The 22,895-nt window shown below is 34.5% G+C and overlaps 2 protein-coding genes across 7 annotated transcripts; one reads left to right on the forward strand and one right to left on the reverse strand.

Annotated features, from left to right (window-relative positions):
• Positions 1-73: 73 nt before the first annotated feature.
• On the reverse strand, positions 74-2,907 carry LOC106168159 (uncharacterized). Its single transcript, XM_087004857.1, has 6 exons — positions 2,547-2,907; positions 2,286-2,412; positions 1,842-1,947; positions 1,201-1,349; positions 565-718; positions 74-205 (listed from the first exon to the last, which is right to left on the reverse strand). Exons 1-6 carry the CDS (start codon positions 2,580-2,582, stop codon positions 97-99), a joined length of 681 nt encoding a protein of 226 aa, XP_086860983.1. The 5' UTR covers positions 2,583-2,907; the 3' UTR covers positions 74-96.
• Positions 2,908-3,081: 174 nt separating this feature from the next.
• On the forward strand, positions 3,082-20,896 carry LOC106168157 (protein phosphatase 1 regulatory subunit 42). 6 transcript variants are annotated; one of them, XM_087004845.1, is made up of 11 exons: positions 3,082-3,198; positions 6,012-6,325; positions 6,569-6,738; positions 7,063-7,201; positions 11,349-11,583; positions 15,512-15,634; positions 16,038-16,112; positions 16,446-16,575; positions 17,014-17,058; positions 18,221-18,326; positions 20,206-20,896. In XM_087004845.1, exons 2-10 carry the CDS (start codon positions 6,191-6,193, stop codon positions 18,294-18,296), a joined length of 1,128 nt encoding a protein of 375 aa, XP_086860971.1. In that variant the 5' UTR covers positions 3,082-3,198; positions 6,012-6,190; the 3' UTR covers positions 18,297-18,326; positions 20,206-20,896. The 6 variants fall into 6 exon arrangements, with proteins under 6 accessions (XP_086860971.1, XP_086860957.1, XP_086860977.1 ...); XM_087004831.1 differs by lacking the exon at positions 18,221-18,326; XM_087004851.1 differs by lacking the exon at positions 17,014-17,058.
• Positions 20,897-22,895: the final 1,999 nt, after the last annotated feature.

Consider the following 22,895-nt stretch of genomic DNA (forward strand, 5'->3'; position numbering starts at 1 on the left):
TATGTTACCCATTACCAAAATAATAATAAGGATAATGAGAGATGATGAAATATATGTTATAATATGTTCTTGGACAGCTTGCGCCTAGCCACCCTGTTAGATTGTACTTACAAAATCTGGCAAAACTACTGCAGCTTTGAATTTCTCTTTTCTAACTTTAGGTTTTGGAGGCATTTCTACAGACGGTTTATAATGACGATCACTCCTGAAATGTAATATTTTACTTTTTTGTCAAACAGCAATTTATAGCAAGTAATTGTACAATGTCATAAACTTCCTTTTATTGAAATACAAAGATATAAATATCTTTGCCTAAATGTCATTCCCTGCATGCAGAGTACACTGTAATTTTCAAAAGAAACATCAGACAGGGATTGCATAAATAAAAGGCATAATTTTGGGTAGTAAACAAAAGTAAGGAAGAAATGGCTTGATGGTCTTAAAGCCAGGATCAGGAAGCCACTTTACATCAGAAAATCCCCAAGAAAAATTGTTTACTGCTTTAAATTGGAAAATAATTGTCTGCAATACTGTTACATTATACTACAATATCTAAACACTGACTCCTCTGTATATAACACTCCGTCTTCATCCGTGCAGGGATCTTTGACCTTAGGTGGCTGTAATCGTCCCAGCAGGTCTGGAACCCTGGGTGCCTGGCCCCTGGTCTCTACAATGGTGTCTTCTACAAATACCTCCTCTAAACTGAACTCACTGTCTGCAGTGAAGAGAGAGAGAGATCAGGGAGGTACAGGCACTACTACTACTACTCAAGAATGGGTATTACAAGTATTACATTTTTTCTTAGTTGGGCAAATTGATTTCAATAATAATGGACCAAGACTAACTGCTTTCCTTGTCCCTATCATTTGAGATATTACTGCAGCTACATAGATAAGGAATTGATGGGTTTTTGCAAGTTGTCAGACATAAAACTGTTCATGCCACGACCAATAAAACTTATAAAATTTTCAATAAAAGAAAATTGTGCTCAGTTGACAACAATCTTAAGAAAGGAAAATTTGAATTTGCAGTAAAACCAGCATTAACACAGACCAGCTCAACTATCACCACACCTATCCTGGGGCTCCATTTTCCTTTCTCTCTGCTTTAATTCAGAAAGATTCTAACTGTAACAGTTACAGTAAATACCATATGATATATTCCTGCTTGTCTTAGGTAGCACTCCACATGACTTACCAGACTCCAGGTCAGGCACAAATGTCTCCTCTCCGTTTCCTAGCCTCTTACTGAGCTCCTTGTACTCCTGTGTCCAGGACGGAGACTGAGGGTTAGAGCTGGGCACTATTTCAATACAGTCCAGGTCCTTCTTAACAACCACTACCGGGCTACAAACAGAGCCAGTTTATAATTTAAATTATATACATATAACAATCCATTTATTAATTAATTTTTGAATTTTTTGGATCTCGAGTGAAAGTTCTGATTCAATCATCAGTGTGATACCTCAAAAGAGAACAACAGATTTTATCTGTGCTTCATCTGGGACCAGGCTTTTGAACAGATATCTAGCTGTCTGACACTTTACATGAAAAAGCCCATCAGGTCACTGGTATACATTATTGAAGATCTGTGTTTACATTCACAACATTGGGTTGCTACTTTGCTATTTCACAAGTCCAGTAATACTTTTAGATATTTTCCCTCTCTGAGTCTCAAGTGATATGGAACTATATATTTAAAAAATGTTATCACAGTTGCACTGACGTTTGCCGTTTGTCTTAATTTTTTACTTATTTATAAAAACAACATTGAATATGCTACTGCGCCTTGTACAGTTAAATCATGGTAAGCAAACTAGCCCCTTATGTTAAGTTTACCTGTAATATTTAACTGGTTTCACTGCCTCACTGACTTTCAGGTTGTTTATATCTGTGACAAGTCCACCATGATCTGTGACAGCAGACATAGCTGATTCACAAGATACTGCAACATGAATAAGTCATTAATTATGCATCTTACAATAGAGTCACATGCAAAGGTGTAACATACTGATGAACAAATACACCTTTCATTTCTTTTTACTTAACTTTACAAAAAAGGAAATATACAATTCTTAATGTAAAATATGCAAGCAATAACAAGAATAATCAGAAAACTGTTCACTGATTTCAAATTCTCTCTTAGATTAACATGCCCAGCATTATATAAGTACATATTATTAAAACCTTGAAATTTAACAGAGACAAGACTTTTTAACTGCATCTAAGATTCCCTGTCCTTTCCTTTGACTGTTGCTCTATGATATACTTGATCTATGCTACCTCTCCTCCATGGTTTCCTGTGTGCATCTTCTTCCAGCACTTCTCCGTGTAAACAGCCACCTATCTTCTCCAGAGGCAGTGTGGCTGGAAGTTGGGCATTCAAGACAGCTTTCTTCTTCTGAACAGCCTAAGTTAAAGGGTTGTTTTATGAAAAGTAAATTAAATTGCTAACAGAGATAATAATTATAATATTCGTGCTAAGAGTGTGGGTGGGTGGGATCAAATACACAATTTATGAAAAATTTTAAACTTTTGACATACCTCTGTCAAATAGTCTATAGCCAAGAACCTAGGCATCTTGTAAAGCTATTCAGTCCCTCACTATTATGTAGGAGTCGCTTGTTGTACCTCAAATATAAGTATAATGGCCGATTTGTCTGGTTTGCACTAGCAGTAGCAGGTCTGGAAATTTGTATTCTCTGCAGATTTTATGACACATTCATGACCAATCCACCTATACTGTTCCCATTTCATGTTACCTTATCCATCAATAGGGTTAAACCTTAAATTACAATTAAATTCGATCAATTTTCCGTGTGATAGAGGATCTATGTGCAGTGAGTCAAACTTTAGCATTTCGCATTTTCCGCCTGTTTCAATTTGCTGCGGTCCTACTCTCGATAATTTTATATATTTTATTTCACTATATAATCACAAAACAATGTTCAATAGTAAAATTAGATTCACCATTTCAAACAAACATCGATTCACATGAGTAAATTTGACTTCTCTTTACTTGATCTTGTCTAAAGAAAACTAACAACCAATCACGCGATTGAATTAATTTACTTCGATACTGTAATTAAGAAATGCTAAATGTAGCAGGTTGCTGAAAATAGTTTTACGAATTACTGTTAGGTTAAACGTGTTACATGGAAAAACATTCTTATCTATGGTAAATCTACAACCCAAGGTGAGTATCTGATGTTTTACTAGAGTTCAGTTTTGCTCAGATGGCTCAAAAAGACCTAGGTAACCAACCTAACTACAGGTCACGTGATTATGCTGTTTTAGATGACACATATTTGTATGTATTTCCACCTGGAAGACAAACAATATTTTTTATTCAATCCCCACGTTGGATCCAACGGTAATGTATGTTAGGTAATTTTAGGCTAGAATTTGTGTTCTGCTATTTCCCCCTGAACTCATTCGTATGAATTTTGGAAATACTTCGTACGGAACATGCATGTACATGTAATAGCGTTAATTTTCTTAGCTGGTCAACATTTACCTAGATAGTTATTGCAGTGCACCAGGAATAAAACATATGTAGTAGTTGTGGTTTATATCAATAGCAAAAACGGTGTAATTTAAAAGAACATATATATGTTGGAAGATAAAATTTAACTATTGTAAGATTGAAATATTTCTATTCAGGGGAGTTAGTTGAATTTGGTAGCATTTTTGCTACAATGCAGCTTAACACTTCACACCCTAAATCTTTAAATACTGTAACTATTAATGTAATGTAACTAGACCAAATACTAGGTATAAAGTGACCCAATTTTCAGTTTACACTTAAAATATGTGGAAAGATTATTTTCATGTGTGTTCTTTGAGCAGTCTGTGGCCTGAGGAGGTTCAGGTAAATGTAGTTTGCACTTGGTAAGGTCAGTTAAACTCTCTCTTGGTGACTGTGTGTCATGAAAAAAAAATCGAAAATCAATTGCTTTTCAGTATTTTTCAGCAAGTACACACATATGTAAGCTGCCAAATAAATATACTGGGTGGCTGTCTTGGGAAAATTTATAATATAAAAATTGCATTGGTGCACGAGGGATAACAACTGTCCGTATGAAATCCACATTTCACAATAAATACAGTGTAAACAACTCATTGAAATATAATAAATTCCATTTTACCACTAAAACGGTGGTTAATGCAATTAATTCTTGAATTTGTGCATGCCATCAAATCACATGACCTCCATAGATTACTACACTATAATAATCTCTTAAGAGAATATTACAAAAAAACCAAACTTTTTAGAAAAAAAAGGGACTAAATTTGAATGTTGGAATGGATTCATTAACTGTTAATAAGTATGGGAAAATTGCCATTTTTCCCAGGAAAATTCATTTTTGCTCCAAAATGGGAGTTGTTATCCCTTTATGGGAGTTGTTATCCCTTTAAATTCAAATATAACCATCGGGATCATCTGGTGTGTCAAATATATCACTTGGCGACATCATACAGATTTTATCCCATACGTCCACGTGCCTACAGTGTGGGCACTTAATCGTATTACACTTTTCTTTACATGTTCTGTGTATTTTTAGTTTACATTGCTCACAACACCATAGTGGTGTAGGAGGTGTCATTATTAAGTTGTCTAAGCATATAATGCAGTGGGTAGTGGTACTTTCCATTCTACCATTGTTTTTAGGTATTTTGGGTCATCTATATATAGGATCCAATACGAAATTCATTACCATTAATTGTGATATGAGGATTATGAATCTAAATGGTCGTCAGCAGATTTAGAAATTGCTTGGTGATACTATAGTCTTGCAAGCATGTATTAAAGCAAGGTTCTCTAGTATTACCAAAATTACGTTTATTTAAAATATACCTGGAATTATCACTTTCATACACATATTTGTATTTTTTGGAATATTTAGAAAAGAACACTTATTTGGTAATGTGACTTCAGTTGAACATTATCTTGTGCGTTATCTTCAGTACCTCTTAGAAGTGATTTTTATTAGCCACAGGGATTTTGGTAAGATAAGAATTGAAATCATTTTTAAAATTTTTTGCAGGGTCTCTATTTTTTAATGTTAACCCATTATTGCAGACAGAACTGGGTCAGTAGATGATCCGTCTAATTTGTGTGGAATCTAGGGGCGTATTCCCATAGATTTTAGATTGATCTATCCCTGTAGGGAGTCTCACTAGATTACTGTCAGATAATCCAGCTTAAATGTCCGTCCTGCCTACTACAAGCTGTAAAGGGGTAATTAACTTTCGTGCCCGCTCTGCTGACAGCTATTTAGCGTGAACCCCCGGGAGTTAAGTCGATCTAGTTGGATCGATCTAATCTCTGGGAATGGGGTCTAGAAGTTCATGTACAGTGTATGTGCAAAATAATTAGCTTATCAATATGTCACTAAGTAATAAGAGTCAAGACAGACTGCATTGGTGAGTTAAATGTGAAAAAAATCTTAGAAATGTGGGTCTTAAATCATTGTATTCATGTCTGGATTTATTGTCTGAATTTTATTAGCAGTTATGATAATAGTGTGTGTGTGTGTGCGCGCGCGCGTACATACCGTATGCTGTTTACGGTGATGACTATCAATGGGGAAAAGTCATAATTTCCTAAAATAAGAGCATTCCTATTGAGTGGTTGCAACAAGATTGAAAAGCAGACTGCCTTATAGTTCTATTCTAGAAAAGCACCACAAATGATATACATATATATAATTTTTATGATTTTAAAATGATGACTGAAAGTTTAATAATTTTTGCCCATTGAAAAGATCCAGTCATTACCATATATAAAAGTTATCTTCACATGGTCTGTTATAAGTTGTACAGAACTTTTTTGCGGCATATACAGTAACTGTTGTGTACTTCTATTTATTTTCTCTGGAGAAGATAAGAAGAACGGTTATTGAAATATCCATGTGATCAAGTTGATTCTAGATCTACATCTAATTAAAGTTAATAAATCATTTACACTGAGTATACTTACATGCATTTGTTTTCTTAATTTTTCAGGAAGAAGAATGCGGGAATCAACTTTAAAAAAACTAAACCAGGATTAACTTGGGAGCTTAGAAAATGACGTGAAATTTATTAACATCGACGTTTACCCCATTCACACATACACTGTATATTACCCAGAGGAGTATATTAAGAACTGGTACATAAAGCAGTAACCCAGTATCCCAGCAATCATGGTTAAGTTGACAATGGACATGATAGCGCGGTGTACCTCCGGCTACACCAAGAAGAAGAGAGACGAGAGTATGCAGCACTACCTGAAAAGACTGACACACTTATATCTGGAGGACAGGAACATTGATGATATTGTAAGTCAATATATATACAGGGAGGAGATTTCTTTTGACTCCTGACTTTTTGGGTGGTGTTGGTGCTTACAACAGTAATATATATAGTATATATATATACTGACAGGCTAACTGTGAAAACAGTTTGTTAACTGACATGTTGGTTTTGTTTTCAGGGAGATTATCTTACTATGTGCCAAAATCTGATCGTTTTATATCTCTATGACAACAGTTTGATAACTGATATGCTGGTTTTGTTTTCAGGGAGATGATCTCGCTATGTGCCGAAATCTGACCGTTTTATATCTCTATGACAACAAGTTACCCAAGGTCCCAGTGCTGCTTCAGAACCAGAACTTAACACACCTGTACCTGCAGAACAATCACATCACCAGAATGGAAAACCTGGCACCGCTACGGAGGCTGACAAAACTGTAAGTGGCAACGTATAACAGTGACAGTACTTAGTAGTTCTCTTTCACTGTTCAATATATCATATTATTTTTTACCAGAAGTTACTAGTAGATAGATAGAATTGTTATCCAGAATTTGATTCTTAATTATTTATATTATGGTCAGTTATAACTTAGTAGTTACTCATCTTTTGTAACTCTTTAAATTTACAAGTGTTATGGTCAACTGAAGTATAGTTATGATTGTTTAACAAATTTCTTATGAGAAATGCAAATATGATTTTTTCATTTAAACAAAGAGAGTGAATTTTTCAATTGAAAAAACTGTAAACATTTTTCTTCCAGTTACTTGGGTGGCAATTCAATCACAGTTGTAGAAGGTTTAGAGAAAATGGACATGCTGCAAGAGTTTCACATAGAAAATCAGAATTTACCACCAGGAGAAAAACTGCTATTTGATCCAAGATCACTAAAAACACTATCAGTAAGTAGATCAAGAAACAGGACCACAAAACATTTAAGAGATGAATTTTTTTAGAAAAAGTGTAAAACATGCAATTGGGGCTCTAGTTATTTAAATAAAACAATAGAAAACCATCTGTTGATGTGTAGGGAATCAATAATCAAAACACTATAGAATATGCATAGAAAACCTTTGATCATATTGATTTTACTTCTTTTACCTCACAACCCTGTGGAGGGTTTGGCATTTAGGACCACTTTGAAACCTGTGTTATGTTAAGCTTCTCCTACACCTTTATCCCCTTTATTCCTAATTATATAATGTCAGGTGAGTGCCCAGCTTATAATAAACCTCCCATTGTTACAAGGCATGCTCCAGTTCATGTTGATGAATAACTTGTTATAAGGTGGAGCAAAGGTTTATTAATACAAATTACACATTTGGGTGGGGGAGATCCCTGCTGTAGCGTAGGGAGAGCTTAATTAACATTGATACCAGTATCAGTATGCTTCTGAAGAACACCTGGTATTGTGTATGCAAGGCCTGTGGTACAGTGAAGAAAAATTCAATATCACATTGATATCAAACTAAGGGGCAGATTGAGGCGGTCTTCTGGGTCTTTCTTTTGGAAAAGGTCAAAAGTGGAGGATGGATCTACTTAGATAATTTGGAAGACTGTTAAAAAATATCTCTGGATTTGCCCCTGAAACTGATAAAGAATATTGTGTAAAATTGTAATAAAAAATGAAAAATTAAAGATAAATGTTTGCTTACTTTCCTTATGAGTTGTACCTGTACTGTACATTAATAGATATGATGATACATGAACAAATGATCTTTTCACTTGTGCTGAAGTTTTCTGTTTGCTGATATTTTTTATGTACAGACACAGATGTGTCTGTACATATAGCCATCATCTGCGTCTGTCGTCGCCGTCGCCGTCGTCGCTGTCGTCGCCGTCGTCGCCGTCGCCGTGCACTTTTACCGATAACACGATAAGTGGAAAACCATTTTACCTTTTGACTTGAAACTTGCAGAACTGATGAATATTCATAATACGCAGGTCAAGTTCGAAAATCAGCATGATCGGGTCACTTTTAGGGAATTTATGCTGTTTTTTCACTTTTTTCAGCATATATGCAGCACCGATAACACGATAAGTGGAAAACCATTTTACCTTTTGACTTGAAACTTACAGAATTGATGAATATTCATAATACGCAGGTTAAGTTCGAAAATCAGCATGATCGGGTCACTTTTAGGGAATTTATGCTGTTTTTTCACTTTTTTCAGCATGTATGCAGCACCGATAACACGATAAGTGGAAAACCATTTTACCTTTTGACTTGAAACTTACAGAACTGATGAATATTCATAATACGCAGGTCAAGTTCGAAAATCAGCATGATCGGGTCACTTTTATGGAATTTATGCTGTTTTTTCACTTTTTTCAGCATATATGCAGCACTGATAACACGATAAGTGGAAAACCATTTTACCTTTTGACTTGAAACTTACAGAACTGATGAATATTCATAATACGCAGGTCAAGTTCGAAAATCAGCATGATCGGGTCACTTTTAGGTAATTTATGCTGTTTTTTTCACTATTTTCAATATAAATGCAACACTGATAACACAATATAAGAAAAACGGATTGGCCAATTGTAATTATACTCACAGGAGTGGTCAATCTTACTAAAACGCAGGTTGAGTTCGAAAATAAGCATAATCGGGCCATTACTTAAGAAGTTATACTGTTTTTTCACATTTCCTCAGATTCAATTATTAGGCATGTTAACAGTCTCATTATTTAACTAATAAGATGCCTAAAAGTGTTTGTTTGATATTTCCTGCATCTTTACAACATTGTTAGTTGATTATGTAAAAAACATGGTAAACTTGTTATCATGTATTGTGTAATAAAGTGTCAAAAATGGAAATAAACTCATATCATTGCAGTTTGTCAGATTCAATCATCCACTATGTTCAGAATCTCAGAATGGAGGAAATTGGACATTTAACACTGTTCTATTGATACTTTTCCCATCTCATCAATTTTTTTAGTTGGACATATAAAAATGGCAGTAAAATGTTTATTTTGTTTTATGTTAAAAAAGTGTTAAAAATGGAAATAAACCCATTTCAGAACAGTGCTGTCTTGTTTACATTTTGGCATTATCAAGGCTTGACTTTGAAGTTCCATGGGCCTGAAGACCTTTGCTAGTCACATTTTCTGAATATCTGTGATACAAATATTTTATAATTAAAAATTGATGGTCATTAAGCTGTTAAACTTATGTAATATTGCATCAAAATTTGAAGAAACCCCTATTTTGGGCACTGCTTCCATGATGACCATTTAAGGAAAATCATGTCACTTACTGTTCTCAAACTTACAGGATAGAAACATGGGACTAAAATACAGCTTCAGTAGGCAATGCAGTCTGTTTGGTTAATTTTTCTGGCAATTTAACAGTTTTTTGTGGAAATTTAATTTTTCACTTATTTGCATCTTTATTTTCTGTTCTTTGTCTGTACATTTGACAGCTTTGCTGCCTTGTTATTTATTTAAGGTACAATTACAACAGCCTTTATTTCATTTATTTGTCATCTTTTATTGTACAATGTCTGAATTTTATAACGACAAAGGCCCCAATTTTATTTTATGCCCAGCAAGGCTTTATTTCAAATATTAGTTATAGGATATAAGTATGGAGTGGAGTGAGGAGGAGGGGAGGGGATTTTGTGATTTAAAGTTTATAATGTTTGGTGGAAGATTTGCATTTGTCTTTGATGTGGAAGCGAAGCTGAATATTTTATGTTATTGATCTTCCATGAAAAGTCAGTGTAGACTGCATATGTACACATTGCTGATTTCTATCCTGTGTCTTAAAAAGCACTAAGAATTTATACTGTTGGCATGTTATGACAGTATTATTGATTCATGTGCAATTTTTTTCATTAACTTAAGGTATCTCTTTATCTGTTGCAGTAATTACACACTCCTGTCTCCTAAATATTTAACCTCAGTTGATGAGAAAATATTGTCAAGAGACCAAGAATTGTAAAGAAAGTGTCTGTGTCTAGAGTCTAGACAAATTAAAATCAATGAGTGGTGTGCAACTGGCTTGGATGGAAAACTTGTGTCTTTACTTCACATATTATTGCTCTGTACTTGGTCTTACATCCCTTCATTTAAAAATTACAAAGAATGTCATTATAAGATATAGGAGAAAATTTACAGCAAGCACATATGCCATTACATACATAATATTATATTACTAGTGCATATACTGTAGTCAACTCACAGGCAGGGAAGCCAGCATACGTAGTATTGTGAAAGCAAAGTATTTTTTGTTGTCATTTCAAGAAAACAGTCCACGCTCTAGGAGGCACTACCTTTCATCAGCACAACTGAAATGAATAGAAAAGTTTGTAAAATAAACATGCCTGGTGTTTGTCATGGGTAACCCTAAAACCACCTTGTGTTATTTTCAGTTTTTTCATGTGTGTGCACCAATATTTGCTGTGTTGGAAAAAGCAACAAGGTGAAGATAAGATATTTACTTTTATTGCAGCACAGCAGTCAGAAGAATTTAGACTTGATGTGAAACAAGTTCTAAAGTGTTGGTAGAGGGATTGGGTTTTGTTGACTTTTACTTTATTGGTTAAGTGGATTTTCTTGCCTGCAACAATCGAGAAAGATTTTGAAAATACCTGCTGCAAGAAAAAATATTTGACAGTTGTAAACAACAACAATGTGACAGGTTATGTACACTTATACCCTGGGTATTTTATAGCACAGGTGAATTTTTCAATCATGGGCTATATGGTATTGTACATGTATGATATACTGTACATACTATTACTATATACTAGTATACCAGGTACTACATTTAGTACTGGTGCCTGTAATAGTATGGATCAGGCAACTGCATATAAGCATCATGGTTTATGTAATTGATTCTGTATTTCTCAACCTTTTATTTGAAATACTTTATTTACAAATATAGCAAATAATTTTTTCCCAATTGTCTTGCACATATTGGATTTTAGGATAGTACTCTTAATTGTCTTTGATTCAGATTGCAATACTGACCTACAGTTGAGACTAGAGGACAACATTTTAATCATTAAAAATATATCTCATTCTTTTTTTTTTCCAGATGTGTTTACAGGTGCTAAATGTGTCAGGCAATAATTTGGACAGCATCCGTGAGCTGGAGTGTCTGAGAGAGTTGACACAAATCATGGCAAATGACAACAATTTGAATGACATGCGTGAGCTGGGGCACCTGTTGACAGCCTGGCGCAGTCTGTGGAGGCTAGAGCTGATAGGAAACCCCATGTGCCACAAGTCGAAATACAGGGACAGGGTCATTGTCATGGCTCATAGGTTAGGTAAGAAACAAAGAAACACTAGGTTAGTATATCAAGCCTGTAGCCAGAGGGGGGTTTGAACAAACCGGCCTTTTTCCCATGAAAAGGTCCATTCTGGGTAAACTTTGATCTAGGCATAGGTCCACTTTTTCGGAAAAAGAACCCCACCCTCTTTTGAAATTGCTGGCAACAGGCCTGATGATGATGATGATGATTTACCTGAAGTGAAGGCTTCAAAGTATGAGATAAAATGATACATGCATTTTTCACCAGATTTCTTTTCTTTATGCCTATAAAATTATTTACAAATTATGATTGACCTGTCTCAAAAATAAAGAAAATAATATTCTACTTTTCTCTGTGGATAATTTATTACTTTTTATGTACAGACACAGATGTGTCTGTACATATAGCCATCATCTGCGTCTGTCGTCGCCGTCGTCGCCGTCGTCGCCGTCGTGCACTTTTACCGATAACACGATAAGTGGAACACCGTTTTTGCTTTTGGCTTGAAACTTACAGAACTGGTGAATATTCATAATACGCAGGTCAAGTTCGAAAATCAGCATGATCGGGTCACTTTTAGGGGATTTATGCTGTTTTTTCACTTTTTTCAGCATATATGCAGCACCGATAACACTATAAGTGGAAAACCATTTTACCTTTTGACTTGAAACTTACAGAACTGATGAATATTCATAATACGCAGGTCAAGTTCGAAAATCAGCATGATCGGGTCACTTATAGGTAATTTATGCTGTTTTTTCACTTTTTTCAGCATATATGCAGCACCGATAACACGATAAGTGGAAAACCGTTTTACTTTTTGACTTGAAACTTACAGAACTGATGAATATTCATAATACGCAGGTCAAGTTCGAAAATCAGCATGATTGGGCTATTTTGAGGGAATTTATGCTGTTTTTTCACTATTTTCAATATAAATGCAACACTGATAACACAATATAAGAAAAACGGATTGGCCAATTGTAATTATACTCACAGGAGTGGTCAATCTTACTAAAACGCAGGTTGAGTTCGAAAATCAGCATAATCGGGCCATTATTTTAGAAGTTATACTGTTTTTTTCACATTTCCTCAGATTCAATTCTTAAGCATGTTAACAGTCTCATTATTGAACTAATAAGATACGTAAAAGTGTTTGTTTGACATTTCCTGCATCTTTACAACATTGTTAGTTGATTTTGTAAAAATGATGGTAAACTTGTTATCATGTATTGTGTAATAAAGTGTCAAAAATGGAAATAAACTCATATCATTGCAGTTTTTCAGATGCATTCATCCACTATGTTCAGAATCTCAGAATGGAGGAAGTTGGACATTTAACACTGTTCTATTGATACTTTTCCCATCTCATCAATTTTCTTCATTGGTCATATAAAAATGGCAGTAAACTGTTTATTTTGTTTTATGTTAAAAAAGTGTTAAAAATGGAAATAAACCCATTTCAGAACAGTGCTGTCTTGTTTACATTTTGGCATTTTCAATATGTGACTTTGAAGTTCCATGGGCCTGAAGACTTTTGCTAGTTACATTTTCTGAATAACCATGATACTAATATTTTATAATTAAAAATTGATGGTCATTATGCTGTAAAACATTATGTAATATTGCATCAAAATTTGAAGAAACCCCTATTTTGGGCAGTGCTCCCATGATGACCATTTAAGGAAAATCATGTCACTTACTGTTCTCAAACTTACAGGAAAGAAACATGGGACTAAAATACAGCTTCAGTAGGCAATGCAGTCTGTTTGGTAAATTTTTCTGGCAATTAAACAGTTTTTTGTGAAAATTTAATTTTTCACATATTGGCATTTCCAAGGTGTGACTTAGAACCTCCACGGGCTTGAAGACCCATGCTAGTCACATTTTGTGAAAATCCATGACACTTATATTTTATTATTAAAAATCGATGGTCAGTATGCTGTTAAGCATTATGTAATGTTGCATCAAAATAGAAGAAAACACAATTTTTGGTGCTGCTGCCTTGATGACCATTATGGGAAAACCGTGTTACTTATGACTGTCAAACTTTCAAAAAAGAAACACAGGACTAAAATGCAGCCTGAGTTAGAAAAGCAGTCTAATTGGCTTCTTTTTCTGGAAGTTATACATTTTAGTGTAATATTCATTATCTTTTTGGCATATTCATTGTGGGACTCGGAGCTCCCATGGACATGAAGCCAAATGGTAATCATATTTTCTACATGTCCATCCTATTTATAGTCAATAAACAAAAATTGGTGATAATAATTCTCTAATTTATTATGTAATGTTACATCAAAATTGACAACAATCTTTTTGCACTGCTACTGCAAACATTATGAAAAGAAAACTGTGCTACTTATTATAATTTTAAACTTACAAGTACGATTTTTAGGATTGGCCTTCAGCTCATGAGAAAACCAGCTCTATTGGATTATCATGTTTATTGTATTTATACATTTTTTGTGAAATTTTCATTTTTCTCATTCTGGCACTTTCTAAGTATAAACTTGAACTCTGATGGGCCTGGAGCCTTATGCTTTTACTTTCGTCTGTGTTACCTGTTGTGCATAAGTTGATGTTGACTGTGCAGTTAAACATAATGTATTATTGCATCAGGATTGGTAGTCTCCTATTTTGGGCATTATGGTTTTGTGCTTTTCTTAAGGTGTGACTTATGGGCCTGAAGACCTTTGAGTGGGTCAGTCTGTAAATTACCCTTGGGTATCACTAGATTAATTTCAGAGTTATAAAGTCATTTGCTTTAATAGGCCATTAAATGAGATTACGTAAAGCACACTTGTTGATATTTCCCTGTAAACTCCCAAAGGTAAAGCTCTCTGCTAGATTAATAATAAGGAAGCAGTGATAATTATGCAGGTAAATTTTGTTTAATATTGCAAATAAGTTAGTTATATATATATATATATATATATATATATATATATATATATATATATATATATATCAAACTGGAAGATTAAATGTTTGAATAGCATCTTCATTGGAATTATATTTACCTCAAGCTCTGCCAAGGGGGTTATATTTTCACCCCTGTTTGTCTGTCATCCACATAACACAAAAAGTTATGGACCAATTTTGCAGAAATTTTCAGGAACTGTCGGAAGTGGGCCAAAGAGGACAATGATTAATTTTTGGTGGTGGTCCGGATCAATAATCAATCAATTATCAATAATAATCAACAATTGCTGCCTTGGCAGAGGTCTGCACTCTCAAAGTGCTTTTCTAGTTTTGTTGTTTTCCTTTATAATTTTTTCTCAAACACTTGCATTTGTGACTTTTAACTCTCATCTGCCTGGGGCTCTGCACATTTTCTGTATTTCTACATAAGCAGTTGTATTGTTTTTTATGTCTTTAAACATTATGTAATATTATTTTATGCACTGTCATCATTTTTCAAATATTGAGACTTTCATAATGTGAATTTGAACTCTCATGGTCCTGAAACTGTAATCTTATTGAAGGGGTGGATTGAGACCATCTTCTGGGTCTTCCGGAAGACAGTCAGGTTATTAACTTTATATTGACTGGTATCTATTTTTTTCTGTTGGAAGACCATCAAAATGGAGGATGGATCAACATAGATACTTTGTAATACTGTCAGAAAATACCTCTGGGTCTGCTCCTGTTATTGACCATGTTACCCGTTGTGCAAGATTAAAATTCAGTGTTGACTGACAGTGCTATTATAAGCATTATTTATTATTGCATCAAAATTGACAAAATGACCTTTTTTGCATCTTTATTTTCTGTTTTTTGTCTGTACATTTGACAGCTTTGCTGCCTTGTTTATAATTGCTTCTGACTTGCAGAGTGGTTGAGGTGATTATGAAAACAGTCCTCATTTTAGAAATTAAAATGCCTATTTGTCTGCATCTTTACTGGGATTCACTTGTGACACCAGCATCTTGTTTTACAGAGATTTTAGATGGTAAGGAAATCAGTGACAATGCAAGACAGTTCCTGGAGAATTGGCAAGCTTCAAAAGAAAAGAGGAGAGATATCCTCAGTAGGAAAAATACAGAAGATACATTAAATTTAGGTGAGAATTTGTTTTTATGACTTATGAGTCGGGAATTTCAGTATTGTGGTCAATTTGACTGATATGTAGATTGATATGTGCAAAATGTAGAAAAATATATATTTATTTCTTTTAGACTTAAAGATCTGACCAAACAATGATGGATTCTCTAATTTTTACAATATCCCAAGTAAAATAAAGATCAAACTTCTGGATGTTGTTACAATATTTAAAATAATTTTAAAATCTGTTTGGGAGAGAGAGAGAGAGAGAGAGAGTGTGTGTGTGTGTGTGTGTGTGTGTGTGTGTGTGTGTGTGTGTGTGATTGTCTGAGTGAGAGTGTGTGTGTGTGTGTGTGTGTGTGTATGTGTCTGTGTTATAGAAGTCAGTCCAGACCACTATAATCATTATCCTCTACCCCCAGGTCACCTGAAGGACAAGGACCTGCCCCCTGTGGCCTTCCCCAAACATGGAGGTATCCCAGGCTACATCATGCCAGGTAAGAGACACCCCCTCCCCCCCTCCCCAGTCCTGGGTCAAATACCATAGAGTACACCTGTAATATGTACTGTTTGTATAGCTAGTATAAGGAAGGAGAGTAATACAGCAGTACATATGAATTATTTTATAATTGTGTAATATGAGCATATTTGTTGTATGGCACACATGGGCTGCTATACAATATACATGTATGTAAATGACATAAGAATGCTCTAATGGGGGGGGGGGGGGTCAGTAAATTTGATCTAATCAGCCAACTAGTAACTGACAAATGAACAATTTTCAAGGGGCAGTGTATATTTATTTTTTTCCTTCCTATTCCCAATGGTAGGTTTACCCAGGAAGCAGTTTGATGATATCCTGGCCCGTTCTGCTAGTCTACCCAACTCTGCCGTCCAACCCCACAGGACCCCCAAGGCCCCCCTGGGCCCTAAGTCTCACAGTGACCTGGTGGGACCAAGGTAAGATAGCAGCCAAATTTATTTTCTTTAATGAGCTTGAGATGACCAGAATAGTGTGTTCCTTTGGTGAAATGGCTTATTAATGTAATTTACCAAGAAGATGATGTGATGATGTGACTACTCAATTTAAAAATGAATTAATTCACCTTGATTACTTTTCTATTCTGTAAGTTAATTGTGTTTATCATTTGGCTTACTGTGCTCATGTAGTAGTTTTACATGTAATAGCCAATGTGTTGCTGGTAGCACTAAATGTACACCTTAGACATTTTTGTGCTTAGAGCATAGATTGTTTTTCATAGTTATGAGCACAATATAGTGCATCATTAAGACAGTGCAATACAGTGTAGATCATTGCTAACAGCATTAACTTATGTACTTTGGCTTTGTTTGATAAATATGTTAAGTACTAATAATGTAATCAATATAATTTGATAGAGTTAGATTTGGACCGTTTGTGGAGAAAAGTGCTCCTCCAGCCAGGTACAGTAATACAACCTGCCTGTCTTGGCTATACTTTACATCTTCTGTTTGTGGAGTCTCTAAGCATGTGCTGTGCTTTTGTTAACTTGGCATGGCACTTAATTTGCATGTGAAGGGCTGCAGGTTTATCATATTGAGCATTATATTCAAACCTCATAAACGATGATTGCCGTTTGTGACTTGGGGCTACAAATTAGTAATTTTGATCACCAAATTAATGACTTATACCCCAACTTCATGGTCTGATTGTGTAAATACTGTACCACATTATTGGCTGCAATAAAACAATTTGTGAGGTTTTGGCTGGCTTTCACTGAAGTCTCTTACTGGTCATATGTGGTATCTTTTTGTTGATCACAACCATTTTAAATATAGCAGAAGGTAAACATTGTCAGAGGTTCATTAGGCTCATTCAATTAGTCATCAATTAAGTGATCAAAATCACTACTCTAGATCTGCAATTAAAAGTCACAAACGGCTATTTTCTTAAAATTATAATCACTGATATTTACAGTCAGCTGGCATTCTTTGCTTCCAAATGTTGTGTTATTGTTAAATGAAGTGGCATAAATGTTTGGGCCCACTCTGGAAGAGAAGATTTCACTGAAGACAGATAAAATATATTGAAATTTGACTGAGGGAAATGAAAATCTTCTCCAGTATTGTTTTGATGAATATGTTAATGTTAGAAGAAAGAAAAAAGAAGCAAAAAGAGGGGCAAATATTGAGAATACCATTGACACTTATGTGTAGTGTACGGTGCATGCTCAGCATGTGCTCTGTTGATAATATGTATTGTAATTAACTCTATTGCATTGTATACTTGTTCTGTGTAGTTTTCAATATTTCACTAATAAATGTAAGTACAGAAGGTATGATTTTCAGATCAGAGTAGACTGTGATCCATTATATATAATTTTTTTTTCGTATTTTAAGATTATATATTAGATCATAGACATTTATTATTAACTCCATGATAACAGCATGCCTTTAAGAGAGTGGCTTGTCTCTGTTTTTAGCATAGCTTCTGCCATGCATTTGGAGTGAAGTTGACAGAAAATATTAAGTTGTCTTTCATCATTTTGCATAACTTTCACTTGTGTTTATTTTTTAAATATTTTCCCCCTTTTTTCTGAGTGCCTGTGTTAATTATCTTTTGCAGATTATTTCCAGATATTTATTCTGGCCATTTCTTTAAAACTCATCAACCAGACATGGACTATGATCCCCAATCTTAATTCTTGGACCCCGCAGAGTGATTCCCCAGTGTAAGCAGTCAAATCTTGGGCACTGTTTTTTTTAAATTCAATATTCTAACACAACCATTGTCATTTTCATTTCTCCATCACCATGCATGTAATGCCTACTAAGTACAGTGTATGGTCCACAGTTTTGGTGCAGTTTAACATTTGGAAACATCTAACATAATTGTTGTCATGTAATGTCACCCGCCTTCACCTCCCCATGTATATGTCCATACTCTGTCTGTATTTTGCTGTGTTTTTTAGAATTTTATTTATTTATTTATTTAATTATTTTTTCTTATTTTGTTTGTTATGCTGCTGATGCCTTGGTTTATTTTTGCTTTCTTAAGATTCTGAAGTGAAGCTCTCTCATAATTTCGAGTGAATCCAAGTGCAAATGAATGTTTTTTATTCTATAGATGTGAAAGTGGTTTGCTTTTTCAGTCAAATGATTTAAACAGCTCTTGAATATTGAATTTTAAACAAGAAAAACATTGTCATTGATAGTAGTTAAAAGTGTTAATAGATTTATATACATGTAGCATTCAACAAATTCCTGTTATGTGGAACTTAAATTGTTTGGATTTTCTCACATAACTTAAAATAAATATACTAGTACATGTACACATGTATCTCCTGTCTATTTTTTCTACAGAATATATTTTATCTGACAGTTTTATCTTCTGTTGAGCATTCTTAATCCTTGCTCACCTTAACAAGAGATAACTAAGACATATACTCTTCAAAATAATCACCTTCTAGTTGCATTTGAAAAGTAATGCACATAAAGGAGATATATATTGCATTTTAATGTAGTCAGCACACACTAACTTGATAATTATGTACATTAAGTAACTAACCTGTGGATGTAGTTTAGGGTCATACTAATGGCAATTGTGTGTTACAGCATTTTATGTAGCATTGCGACATCAATCTTTTATCTTGACATAAGTAATTTACTGCTGTGGAATAATGAGAAATGGAATCTTTGAGGTCATTGCAAAAAACAATAAAAATAAAAATAAGAAAGAAAAAACAAAAAGAATGGAAGAGAGGACAACTTATAGCAGGATGCCAAATATATGATTTAGTGTTAGGCCCCATTCCAATAGACACCATCAGTCCATGTGGATCAATTCAGTTTAGCTGATTACACTTAGCAAGAATCTCCACAGAGTGGAGTCGATTTACAGAATTGACGGTGTCAATGGGAATGAGATCTAACTCAACGAACTAGTCTGGTAGTAACAGTGGCAATTTAGTGCATGTTGTGTTTTAATTTAATGACAACTGCATGTAATTGTTCATAGTTTTAAAATTTAAAAACAGTTCTTGCTCTTTTTGAAGTTTTACGTGCATAGCATCGTAGCTTAAAGAGTGTGAATTCATACTGCTGGTGTAATTTCATTTTATAGTTTGATTTAATTGCAATTGGTAGACATAGCGAATATAAAACAGTAAGTCCCCTTTGCAAAATTGACCAGTCATTCACTTTTATCCCACCTATAGAGTTTGACTGTCAAATCTTAATATCACTTAATTTCTAAAACCAGTCATGACATACTACTGGTAGTGACCACTACTACTCATGGACTTCATAACATAACATGCATTTTAACTCTGAAAACTTTGAACAAGTTGGCAATATTATCTCAAGATTATGATAAGAATAAAGCATTTATTTTTTGTTTAATCAACAGATCTAATTGGAATTGTTGTCTTTCTATTTTTTATATATCCATCTGAAGAGTAGCTTTGTTATCACGATATTGGAGGTTAACAAGAATTTCAGTACTATAGCTGTTGATTGAAAAAAAATACTGTTTTATTCTTTGTTCCTAACTCTTCTGTTGGAAGTAATTTCTAAGGATTATGATAGCTTTTTTCTGCTCTTCTCTTCCAGGTACAAAAACACTTTTGGCACAACAAGCCCTATGCAAAGGCGGAGTCTGACCCTGAGTTCAGAGAGCCACCCCCGGGGCCTGATCACAATAGGAGGGGAGGATCTGGGCTCTGGAGACATGAGCGTCCAAGATTAGGGATTTAAACACAAACAAACAAACAGCTCTGATGTCAAAATGTTAAGGGGGAGTGTTGTTTGTTATATCTGCAATCTGGGAGGTCACTTTCCATTCATGGTTGATATATTTTAAAATCAAAATGTATTATGAAAATATACTAGTACCTGGTATGGTTTTAGAGTGGAGATATGGCTTTTCAAGAATGAAAGAAAGGCGAAAAAACCTTTTGATATCAAAATATCTGATGAAAATGAAGTATACCCCAGTAAATAAGCTGCATATTTTTATTGAATTTTATTATTGTGTAATGCTATTGTGTATGCAGTGTTATATGTAGTATGATAAGTGTCACAGCTGCTTAAGGCTTCATGCACAGTATGCAGTTTGATGCCATTTGCTCGAGATTTTGCAGTTTTACAGATATTTCTGATACCATGCCCATGACTGCACAGCATCAACTCAGGAGTATTTAGGGAACTTTGCTCAACTACCTGATAGATTTCTGTGCCACAAAAGCCATGTTACTTCCCTACAGTTGTGAGGTATTTATACATGGACATGTATATCAGCAATACTGTCACATTCTAGTTGTATGGTAGACAAGCTTGGTCCTGGCATTGTTACTGCTGATATTGTATTGTAACAATAACTGTGATTAATTGCTCAAAACAATTAGCAGATATTACAATGATTACAATTGATGCTGCAATATTTTATGTTGTAACTATGAAAATTATTATTATTATTATTATTAATATTATTATTATTATTATTATTGTTTTAAGCATGAAATAAGTAATAACAAATATTTGTACTACAGATATTTTCCAGAGCTTCATTTGTAGTCCTTACTTTAAGTATTTTATATTTAGATAGTGTGAAGAAGTTGTAAGTAGTGGGTCTGTAGTTGAAAATAACTTATTTTGCTGCATGTTGAAAATCTGGCTCCTGAAGCAATAACTGACATCCATCCTTCTAGACAAACCTATTGCATTGACATTAAATGTTCAGAGACATGTCACAAAATCTGCCATTTATTTATTTATATTGATGATTATTATTATGATTATAATAATTATTTTTTGCAAAAAAAAGTAACAAATGTTGTTGAAGCCAACCCTTTAATGCCATTATAGAAAAAGATAACCCAGTAATAACTGAATGTTCTGTTCAATATCCAAGCTAATCTGGAATCTCATATCACCACCATAGTATGTGGGAATGTAGGGGTTGCTAGGTAACATGGATAACTTATCCATTTCTCGTCGGAAATTATCAGTGAAGATAGGCCCCAGGTCAACTGGAGCATCAGTATTTGTCTTCTAAAAGTAAATAGTGGTGATAATGTTGGCAGTGGGGCTCTTGATGACAATTTTATTGGTTGACATTGTTTGGCCCCATTCAGAACAGTGGACTAACTAGTATGAGGGTCAAAGCATTTGTAGTGGCAAGCTTTGTAGTGGGTCCCCATATTTGACCCTCAGACTAGTTAGTCCACTAGATGTGGCCTGTTTTATTTATCACTGGAAGACTTAAACCTAGGTCCCAACTACGTTTTGGACGCACGGTTTATAGTTTCCTTGCATCTAGCTAGGACGTAGCTAGATCGCAGGGAAGGAATCAAGTAATTGGTGAAAAGTTTCTTCGTGGTGTTTGCATCCTCCAAAAGTCGCACGATAGACGTGCTTCTCATGCACAAACTCCCATGTTTTCCCCATTTTTTTGGCAGTAGACCACACGTAGCTGCCCGTACATTCGGTTGGGACCTAGGCTTTAGTAGGTTGTATTAAAGGAGAGTCTCATGAAAGCACATACATGGTATGATAGTCCTGCTTTACACTTTTGTCTCTGGAATACAAATCTGTCCTCGCTTGTAATTTGAGAGAGATCTAACATTGGCATTTTATATAGAAAGTTATACACACACCAGCCTTAATAGTGTTGTTCAAAGTTGAACTCTGCAATTTATTGACAATCAGTCTTTTTAATGATGCAAAACATTTTTTTTTTTTTTTGCTTTAACTTTTTAATCTTAACACATTTAAATTGAGAAAATTGTAAGCAATAATATCTGCTATGGAATCTTATTTAGAGCATAATTGAAAGTTTGTCAAAGTTTTTAATGATTATTTACTTTTTGAAGGCTTTTACTTTGTTGTTGTACCTTCTGAAAAAGTCTTTGAATCACCTATGGAGTGGTAATACTACATTTGTTTTTATTTGCTCTAAGCTTATTTTTACCCAACAGTTCCTGCAAATTAAGACACACCTTTTAGCTACTAATAGACATTTTATGTAAGGTTTTAAAGAAAATCACTTGCTCAAGAAAGTAAAAGACGGACAATGAAGACATGCATCACCGCTGTGATTTTTCCTCTCAGCACGCCCAGTATTGTACACTTATTGCTCAACTGCTGTTAGGATTCTTGTAATTAAAAAGAAAAAAAAAAACAACACTTTGAAGTGCAGAGCAGTAAGAGTGGAGATATTGTAATATGTTGGAGACAGGAGTCTGTCACTGTGGACTGTACCAAAGCTACTTTTGTATTAATTGAAGGTGGTCATTCCACGG

This window comes from Lingula anatina, chromosome 1 (genome assembly GCF_051362555.1).
Source record: "Lingula anatina isolate TDL-2025a chromosome 1, LinAna3.0, whole genome shotgun sequence".
In the NCBI taxonomy this organism is placed as follows: domain Eukaryota; kingdom Metazoa; phylum Brachiopoda; class Lingulata; order Lingulida; family Lingulidae; genus Lingula; species Lingula anatina.